Raw genomic sequence first — 10,669 nt, forward strand, 5'->3', positions numbered from 1 at the left:
GTAAAGTGCTTCATGCTTCTCACAGAAACCAACCCGATAAGTAAAAAGTAAAGCAAGTTCATCATCTTCAAATCTATGCAAAAATAGAAGTTGCTTAGATTTGAAGACAAAAACCTACTCCAGGCGTTAAACCGAATCACAAACCAAGGCTAAAAATAAGGTAAACCCAAATTCAAATTCATTCTTACAACGAAGGATCAGTGCCTTTAGATCATTCAGTCTCACGGTGCCTGTAGGTCACGTTCAGTTTGTGATGTCAGAGTGTTCATTCTCATTCAGACTTCTTAAAGGCTCATTAATACTTCATACTGAGCTGCAAGAACAAGATGATGTCCTTTTTGCCTTGTAGCCATGGAAACGTTTTGGCTACAAGGCAAAAATGACATCTTCTGGAGTGTGCATAGGCCTTAAAACTTCAGTTCAGGGTGATTAAACTTCCCAGTTTAACCAGGCCAGTCCGAGTCCTTTGTCCCGTGTCCCCAAAACGTCATCCAAGATTATGGATTTGTCCAGGACCAAGTTCAGGGTGCTCTGTCTGGCTTTGCAACACCAGCCCAGAGGGAAACTTCCCGCTATAGATCCAATACAGACGGCATCTCAGGAATCGCCCATATATGGTCATGTTTGAAAACAGTTAAGGGGGAAAACAATTTTGAACAAATGTAAACTTTCTCTAATTATTCAAAAACTTCTTTAACAAATGCTGAAATATGTTAGTTCTCTACTAAATAGCTACAGATACAAAGACATGGAGAGGAGCAAAGTGGTTCAACAGCCCATAAATATATAAATAACGGAGAATGCTAACAGAATACTAGCATCGGGCTAATGCTAATGGTTAGCTAGCGCTAGCTACAACTGCCGTTTTTTCACTTCTACTGAACAATGTGCTGTGAGAAAATATCCAAATGGGCCCGATTTACACTTGACTTTATTTATGTGACAAATAAGTTCATATTCCACCATAAAAAGGCTAAAAAGAGTGAAAAAATGTGTTTCCCAAAAGATTCTATTTTCCCCCTCGGCAAAGCCACGCCCCCTTCTATGACGAGATGCCGTCTGTATCTACTGACACAGACGGCATCTCTGGAATCGCCCATATATGGTCATTCTTGAAAACAGTTAAGGGGGAAAACAATTTTGAAAAAATCTACACTTTGTCTAATTATTCAAAAACTACTGTAACAAATGCTGAATTATGAATAAAGTTTCTACTAAATAAAGAAACAAAGACATGGGGAGGAGCAAAGTGGTTCAACAGCCCATAAATACATAAATAACGGAGAATGCTAACTTCATGCTACATGTTAGCATCGGGCTAATGCTAACGGTTAGCTAGCGCTTGCTACAACTGCCGTTTTTTCACTTCTACTGAACAATCTGCTGTGAGAAAATATCCATATGGGCCCGATTTACACTTGACTTCATTTATGTGATAAATAAGTTGATATTCCACCAGAAAATGGTTAAAAAGAGGGAAAATTGTGTTTCTCTAAAGATTCTATTTTCCCCCTCGGCGAAGCCACGCCCCCTTCTATGACGAGATGCCGCCTGTATCTATAGCTCCATACAGACGGCATCTGAGGAATCGCCCATATTTGGTCATGTTTGAAACAGTTGAGGGGGAAAACAAAGAAGAGAAAAACCTTGACTTTCTCCAATTATTCAAAAACTACTTTAACAAATGCAGAATTATTGATATAGTTTTCTACTCAGTAAAGATACAAAGACATGGGGAGAAGCAAAGTCGTTTAACAGCCAATAATTATGCTTCATACTAGAATCATGCTACATGCTAACACTAGCTAGCACTAACAACCACTGCCGTTTTTTCGCTTCCACTGAACAATCTGTCGTGAAAAAAACATCCATATGGACCCGATTTAGACTTGACTTTATTCATGTGTGATAAATAAGTTCATTTTCCACCAGAAAATGGCAAAAAAAAAGATTCTGTTTTCCCCCTCGGTGAAGCCACGCCCCCTTCTATGACGAGATGCCGTCTGTATCTATACCCAAGTTCCGACTCGCGCACACTGCACAGCTGCTGCCGCCTGGACCAGAACATAAATGTATGAAAAAGGTCACGAATCTGTGGGTCAGAGGGGTGTGAATGTTGGCGGGGACTCTCCCTGTCGACTCAAAGACCGGTTATTGCTCGGCGTCTTCATTTGTCTGGTTATACTGCGTCACCAGATCAGCCATCACATCTTATTAACATGTTTTATCTACCACACATGGCCAATGTCAATAACAAAAGAGAATAGAAACCTGTACAAAATTCATATATGGCCAAACTGCCTTCAGCGATGGACAAAGGACACTTCCATAAAAAGTTGACCCAAACATCTGTGATGGTCCGTGGCGTGGTTTGGTCCACAGGTCTCATTATTGTCCGTTACTCGAGCTCTGGTTTCAGCAGCGGGGGTTGCCCATGCGACAGTAGCACACGGTCCGGAACAGGCGGCACTGGCAGAAGGCGCAGAAGTCGCAGCACACGGAGCTGGACGACTTGCAGCTGCCTCCCAACGCCACGCAGTTGGCCGGCGGAGGAGGGCGCCGGCGGATCTTGTTCTGGGCAGAGGGGAACAAAGGTAATGAATAAAGGCGCCTGCAAAAGTAGACTGAGAAGAATCTATCAATCAAATATTCTAGACAAAATGTAATTCTCGTGGTGAATGTGTATTTCATAATCATTTCACAGATGTCTTGATCGCTGTCTTACATTCTACTGGTTAGAAATGCTTTGTATGTATTGTATAAATAATAAGGCTGTCAATAGATTAATTTTTTTAATCGCAGTTAATTTTTTTCTAATAATTATATTCATTTTTTATGTTTTTATGTTTTATCCAACATAAAACACTTCCATTTAAAGCATGTGATTACTGATTGCACATTTCATTGACCAAATCCACAGTTTCATATTTATGTGAGAAGCCCAACAGCTGATAACCAGGATCTTCAGCCATTTCTGAAGATCCCGGGATTGATAACTCACTTTTTAGAGACATTTTCTTTTGTGCTGAACCTTTAGGACAGAAACTGCAAACTTATAGGTTCATGAAATAGAATATAAGGACAATTTTTGTTGTTGTTGTTGTTGTTGAAATAGGATGATTAAATTAATCGCGATTAATTTAAATAATAATCGATTAAATATTTTGGTGATTAATTAGATTAATCGCGATTAATGTTGACAGCCCTAATAAATAAACAGCATTGGAGCATTGCATCGGCAGGCATCACAGCAATGTAAAATGTATTTATTTATTCAAATATCACTTGATATGTGATATGAAAAAAATAGAAACAAACATGCATACAAAAGCAAAGAAAAAGCCCCCAACCCTTTATAAGTTTAGTCAGAGTAATAAAGGACTGCTTTTACTAGCATTAACTGCATTTCTGCTGTCTGATAGTTTTGTTGGTATTTGTGAGTTCACAAACACACGAAAATCCACGTGAACTGATCACACCTTCACCGTTTAAACCATGAACTAAAAGTATTTGGGGCCACAATGACAAAACTGACAACGCGACGACTATAACAAAACACGAGGTGTGCTGCTAACCATAACACAAACACACATAAAAACTAAATATGTAGTGGATCTGCGACACATCCCTTTTTATTTCATAAGCAGCATTGAACTACCCTAATGGGCTGCACCTTCACGAGCACTGGCTGCAGGCAGCGTGTGCAGGGGTGAAGGGTCAATAAGCGAAGGGTCAGTAAAGTGTATCATATCATATTTCTTCAATCTGAGTTTGAAAGGGAGCAATTTGTAGTTTATGGAAAATCGCTATAATTCTGTATATTTTGCAGCTTCGCGGCACAAAAATGATTAAACTTATCAAAACCTCTTGGATAACTTTTGATGACCCGATTCTCTAGATGAGAAAAAGCTTCTCATTCGTCATCCACCTCTGCGAGACAGTCGGCCATCGACTCCCATTCATTTTCCTGCAATAACAAGTCTATGGGTCTCACAGCAGAGGTTTGGGTGTCACTGTTTGACGCGGTGAGTTTAAGTGTGAATGGGGGACCGGTTGTGTTGTGTGTTACCAATAGATACAAACGGCATCTCGTCATAGAAGGGGGCGTGGCCTCGCCGAGGAGAAAATAGAATCTTTTGGGAAACGCCATTTTTCACTCTTTTTAGCCATTTTCTGGTGGAATATGAACTTATTTATCACATACAAATAAAGTCAAGTGTAAATCGGGCCCATATGGATATTTTCTCACAGCAGGTTGTTCTGTAGAAGTGAAAAAATGACAGTCATAGCAAGCGCTAGCATTAGCATTCTCCATTTTTTTTTATGTATTTATGGGCTGTTGAACCACTTTGCTCCTCTCCATGTCCTTGAATCTTTATTTAGAAGAAAACTGTATTGATATTTCTGCATTTGTTAAAAGTAGTTTTTGAATAATTAGAGAAAGTTTAGCTTTTTCTCAAAATTGTTTTCCCCCATAACTGTCTTCAAACATGACCATATATGGGTGATTCCAGAGATGCCGTCTGTATCTATAGAAAAAATCTAAACTTTGTCTAATTATTCAAAAACTACTGTAACAAATGCTGAAATATGAACATAGTTTCTACTAAATAAAGATACAAAGACATGGGGAGGAGCAAAGTGGTTCAACAGCCCATAAATACATAAATAACGGAGAATGCTAACTTGATGCCAAATGTTAGCATCGGGCTAATGCTAGCGGTTAGCTAGCGCTTGCTACAACTGCCGTTTTTTCACTTCTACTGAACAATCTGTTGCGACAAAATATCCATATGGGCCCGATTTACACTGGACTTTATTTATGTGTGATAGATAAGTTGATATTCCACCAGAAAATGGCAAAAAAGAGTGAAAAATTGTGTTTCTCTAAAGATTCTATTTTCCCCCTCGGCGAAGCCACACCCCCTTCTATGACAAGATGCCGTCTGTATCTATAGGCTCTCTAAATGTACATAAAATATTTCTTCACTGAGCCTTGGCTTAAAAAAACAGTAAAACTAGATCATAATATGTCAAAAATAAGACAGTTTAGATAATAAAAAATACATATATATCTATGTATTTATATGATTTGACCGTCTGTTTAGAATTCATATACTATGTGTTGGTCTTACCTTTTTCTGTTTCTTTGTCCTTTTCTGTTTCTTTACTTTTGGTAATTCTGTGAAAACATAAACAACGATACTCGCATAAGCTTACTGTATGTTGAATGCAATTCAAGCTGGACAAAGCTGCGACGACTTAAACCAAAAGCAGGGATTGGAAAACAACAAAAGGTCCGTAAATCTCACAGAGGAGCCAGTTTCTTTACATTCCGTCCGGTGTTTTTGTTGCGCTCATTTCCACCAAGGTCTTGTATTGATGATGACGGGAGAGTCGGACACAGGTTCAAAGTCTGAGCTCTGTGGTGGCCAATCCATTGTGTGAAAATAATGTCTCCCAGAACTCAAGTATGAAACCAATGAATCCTGGCAATGTCATCCTGGAAAATGGCCGTGTTACGAGCATAGATCAAGATCTGCAGATGGATCCCCAAGCGCTGCTTTGTACGTTATATTTTGATATTTATTTACATGATCATAGTTTTTGTTGGTTGGGTTTTTTGTGTCCTCACTTTGACCTATATTGTTCTTCCTTTAGAGTTCAAGTGTCTTCTTTTCTAGCGTCCTGTAACTGGTTATCAGAGCTAGCAGGAAACAATCCATCGATGGAATAACCTGGTCATTCAGGATGTTCAGGTCGGCCGCTGACCTTGTTCTTCGGCCACATAATGTTCCTGTGGCTGTCGGCTGATTTTCCATGTTACGTATAATAGACTATGTAGCTCATTCCTTTATACAAAGTCTCTACTTGGAAAGACAAACCTCCAATCCAAGGCAATCCGAGCTGCTTCTTCAGTGGGAAAGAGAACGAGGTGGTCCCGTTCCATCAGTGGCTCTAAAACTATTCCAGCAGCGCCGTATGTCAGAGGGGTTTGTACGTTTTTTTCAGATACTTTTGTTTGGCTGCTGATGGCAACCCAGCCCCAGAACTTATTTTTTATTCTTTTTGCCAGGCAGTGAATTTATGTGAAGTTAATAGCTCCTCACCAGTGGGCGAGCTGCCTGGCCAAACCATCCATTCCATCGTTTTGTTTCCGTCCACAGGCAGAACAGTCTGGAACTTTGCTAATAACAGCCATTAAAATGTCCAATAGTTTTACATCAATCCAATCCCAGAGAACGTCTTCACAGCCGAGTTAACCACTGGTCGTCTCTAAAGTCGTTTTCACACATGTTGTAGCGTCTTCTGGGTCGACCAGAGACTGTGCTGTAGCTTCAACTGTATTCACTACGAAGTTAGTTCAGTCCGTGTTCTCGTGCGCTCTCTCGATCAGCCACGTAAGATCGTGCACATTCCCTCGATGTTTTGCGGTGATCATTTCTCTCCCTCTTGGTTGAATACAAATACAGGAGGAATGCAGAGAGATGGACCTTTTGAAGTTGATCCATATTGCCTTGTCAGAGCATCCATCCATCCATCCATCCATCCATCCATCCATCCATCCATCCATCCATCCATCCATCCATCCATCCATCCATCCATCCAACCATCCATCCATCCATCCATCCATCCAAATCACATTGCACCAGGCCCTAATGGCTCCTCCTGCAGGTGGTGGGTCCACAGAAGGACGGCCTCATGGTTCTCAGGCCTGTTGATCTCTCATAAGGGGCTTCTGAACCGCTCTTTGTCTGACCCGTCACCTATAGGACCTGATTGCTATGGGAGACCCTACCAGAGGCACGAAGCCCCCGACAACAGAGCTCCTTCAGGATCATTCAGGTGCTCCAAGCCCTCCACTAGGTTAAGGTGGCGGTTCCTGGAGGGGGGCCTCGTCAGAGCAGTCACACAAAAAAAGAGGCATGAAAGAGGAGTTCGGCTCGAGGTCGGGCCATGCCACACTAACAGAGGCAAGTGAAGCCGCCTAATGTGCTATGGTTGGATTCACTCTGACCCCAAAACTCTGCTCAGGTCGACCTAACTGGAGCCAGTGTGAAAACCACCTCGTCTTTTTGGAGTCTTTTCTTCTTGTTGCCATCTATTTCAAGTATTTTTTGTCCCGTTCCAAACGTACATTGATCGAAACAGCCGTCGTGCATTCATGTTGAATCCTCCTGAACTGTGTTGCCAATGACTCCTTGTATATTTATGTTTTCGTGGCAAAAAATGACATTGATCGTTCACATCTGTCTCTGCTCTTCCCAGAGCTGCCTTATCCAACGGGCTAGCGGGGGCCGGAGCACAGGGGCCGACCATAATCAAGGGCCTGTCAGCATTACAAAAACATATGAGTAAAAAGTGAAATATTGATTTTCATGTCAATCATTGGTCATGTCAATCCCCTGGCAATCACATGCTGCGGTATCAACTGACCAATTGGCTATAGCTCGGAACAGTTAAGAGCGGACTCGAACATTGTGGACCCTTTTAACACAGACCCTGCTCGATGGGGAGAGTCTGCCACTGTAGCAGGAAAGATACGAGCGTATTGGGCCAAAAAGGGACCAGAACGCTGCCAAAAAATAAGGATGCTAAGGAAACTTTCCCTGGTACTCTCGCCTGAGGTCACGAATGCACCAAGAGAGTCTTGGCCATCTTTCACTGATGTCCCTTTAAAATGACATCCTTCGTGGCTTGGACTTTACGGACATAATCAAAGACTTCTCAGCCAAGTCAAGAAGAAGAACCTTTTAAGATATATGGCAATGCTAATTTTCTGCCATATTTTTGAAGCATGTTTTCTGCTTGTTGTTTGCAAGAGACAGTCTGTTTCAGTTGAGTTGTAGTTTTTTTTGGCATTAAAGATTGAGATTTTGATATATATATATATTTATCTTTGATACATGTAGGAGTAGCAGGGTTAGGGTTTTGTGGGATTTAGGGTAAGGGTTAAAGGTTAGGGTTTGCACTGAGGGGGGGATACAATTCTGTTTAAGCCCCGGGACCTATGGGTACATTAACCTGTTAAAGCACTGAAATATTTGTTTTTGTCTCAGGGCTTGGATCTTGGCGTTTGGTCACATTTGAGCCCCGCCCACTCTGAGTCTCTGTGATCTGATTGGCTTCAGAGTTACACTGTAGGTCAGACACCGTGAGTGTCAGTAACATGACGCTAAAACATGACACTACAAGTGTGATCTTTATTTTGAACAAAAAGTCTCAGGCGACCTGGCACTTCAGTCACAGACCGACAGGTGAAGAAGGAAGTCATGGTGAATCTGCATTAGACAGATCTTTCATACTTCTGCTGGATTTAAGAATAAAAGAGTGCAAGTGTGAAAAGCCATTGTTTATGATATAAATGAGGAAACAAATCTTGTCAACTGTATCTGCTGTAAAGTCATGTTTGTCTCATGCTACAGAAGAAGCTCATGAGGTTTGACACAGTTACTATAGTAACTGTTTTCTCCAAAGTAAAAGTAGATCTACCACAGTCCTGTCCACATCTGTCATGGTCCACCATGACCCACCACGACTCAGAGGAACTGGGACAAACATGACTCTACATCAGATCATATTTATGGATATTTTTTTTAACCGTTATTTGCATCAATGTTGTGAATTTCTTTAGTAAGTGTAATTATTATTTACTTTTTATTTGATTTACTACATACTTTAGTTTTAGCTAAATGCTAGCTCCATGACTTCCTTCTTCACCTGTCGGTCTAAGTAGTTACATAAAGTAAAGGCCACAGTATATTAGCGTCATGTTACTGTCACTCGTGGTGTCTGACCGAAAGTCTAACTCTGAAGAAAGTCAATTCACATTTACACTGAGAAAGTTGGAAGGGCGCCCCCTTGTGTCACCTTGCATCCAAATGCCCGGACCATAACAGCGGGTCCTATATGGGCTCAGGTATTTTAAGAGGTTAAGATGGACCTGGCTCTTCCGGCCAATGCATCGTAAACTTACAAGTAGCTTCCCCGTTTACGAAACACGCAACATGCCACTTGTGTCATATCCGGCTTTTCTCTGATTGGTTAATAGGCTCGTCAATCACGCCCACATCCTGCAAGTCCCAGACTACAAGCCTTTTTAAAGACTAGGAAGACTCTGTATTCTGGCTGACCAGGCAAAAGGGCGAGTAAAGCACTTCTGTTTGGTCCTCATGGCAGGGGGCGATACCACCCCCTACTGGCTATCGAGGCGACTCCAGAAGCCTGGTTCCTAAGACTCGTATCGTTTCTAAAAATGGTGCCTCCTCCCGTGACAACTCTGAGCGTGGAAGAGAGAACCGTCGAGCGGTGCATGGAAAGTTTGCCGCACCTACAATGACCACAGGCGGAGCGCGGGCGTCCAGGCTCTGGCTCAGGGCGTTGGGCACCATCACGTGATTGGTGGAGAGACTGTTGTCGGGGACCATGTGGGCGGAGGCTGGGACGTGCTCCATGGCGACGAGGACCAGACAGCTGAGCACCAGGAACACGTTCATCTTCATCTAAAGGCGAGGAAGAACACAGAAAGGAGGCACCGTGAGAAATATATTTGCACAAAAAAGTCATAAAAATGTGGAAAAAATGTGGGTAGAATATGGAAAGTGAAGGGGATGTGGGAGTATGGACCATAACTAAACACCCACACGCTCTCCAGGTTTGTAGACTAGAGCAGCATGATACAGCCTTTTCTGAATCAAAGCGCATTTAAGTGGCTAAAAATCCCTGCCTGGAAGCAAAACGTCAGCCTGATGAAAGGGCCATCAACAACATTTCAGCAAAACCGCAAACAAATAGTCCAGCGAGGATGACAGGAGCTGACGAGAACATGTCTGGGGACAATAAAACCATCAGCTTCACACAAAGCGGCCTTTAAAAATGACTTGCCTCTTCCGGAGACAGAGCACAATGTGAGGAGCTGTGCCGTGTTCAGCTGCGACATGTTTGAACATCGGACTTCAAAGAAAAACCAAGGTCTGCGTAAAAGTGGGACCAAACAATGAGGGGGGAAGAAATCCACCGGAACACGGGGCTCAGAGCTCAAACCCGGGACGTCTGGTCACTTACAGGTGAACGAAGGAACAGGCTAAGTCTTTTAAAGGCCCTATACATGTTTTTGTTGTTTCCAAACGATGAAAGAGAGAGCGACTAAATTCAATAGTCAGTCATGGTTTAAACTTATCTGATCTGAACCACGAGTCTGTAATAAAGCTATCTATCTATCTATCTATCTATCTATCTATCTATCTATCTATCTATCTATCTATCTATGTATCTATGTATCTATGTATCTATCTGTCTATCTATCTATCTATCTATCTATCTATCTATGTATCTATGTATCTATCTGTCTATCTATCTATCTATCTATCTATCTATCTATCTATCTATCTATCTATCTATCTATCTATCTATGTATCTATGTATCTATCTGTCTATCTATCTATCTATCTATCTATCTATCTATGTATCTATGTATCTATCTGTCTATCTATCTATCTATCTATCTATCTATCTATCTATCTATCTATCTATCTATCTATCTATCTATGTATCTATCTATCTATCTATCTATCTATCTATCTATCTATGTATCTATCTATCTATCTATCTATCTATCTATCTATCATGTCATGTGCTTTCGTTTGGGTCACGTTAATGCAACTACGGC

At 41.5% G+C, this 10,669-nt stretch overlaps 1 protein-coding gene across 1 annotated transcript; it reads right to left on the bottom strand.

Moving 5' to 3' along the window:
- Positions 1 to 2,372: 2,372 nt before the first annotated feature.
- On the bottom strand, positions 2,373 to 9,503 carry asip1 (agouti signaling protein 1; the record flags this gene model as incomplete). Its single annotated transcript, XM_079582352.1, has 3 exons — positions 2,373 to 2,574; positions 5,136 to 5,182; positions 9,332 to 9,503. The coding sequence occupies 3 exons, from the start codon at positions 9,501 to 9,503 to the stop codon at positions 2,416 to 2,418; spliced, it is 378 nt and encodes a 125-aa protein (XP_079438478.1). The 3' UTR covers positions 2,373 to 2,415.
- Between the last annotated feature and the right edge of the window lie 1,166 nt (positions 9,504 to 10,669).

The sequence above is a fragment of the Gobius niger genome, assembly GCF_951799975.1.
Source record: "Gobius niger genome assembly, chromosome: 24".
NCBI lineage: Eukaryota > Metazoa > Chordata > Actinopteri > Gobiiformes > Gobiidae > Gobius > Gobius niger.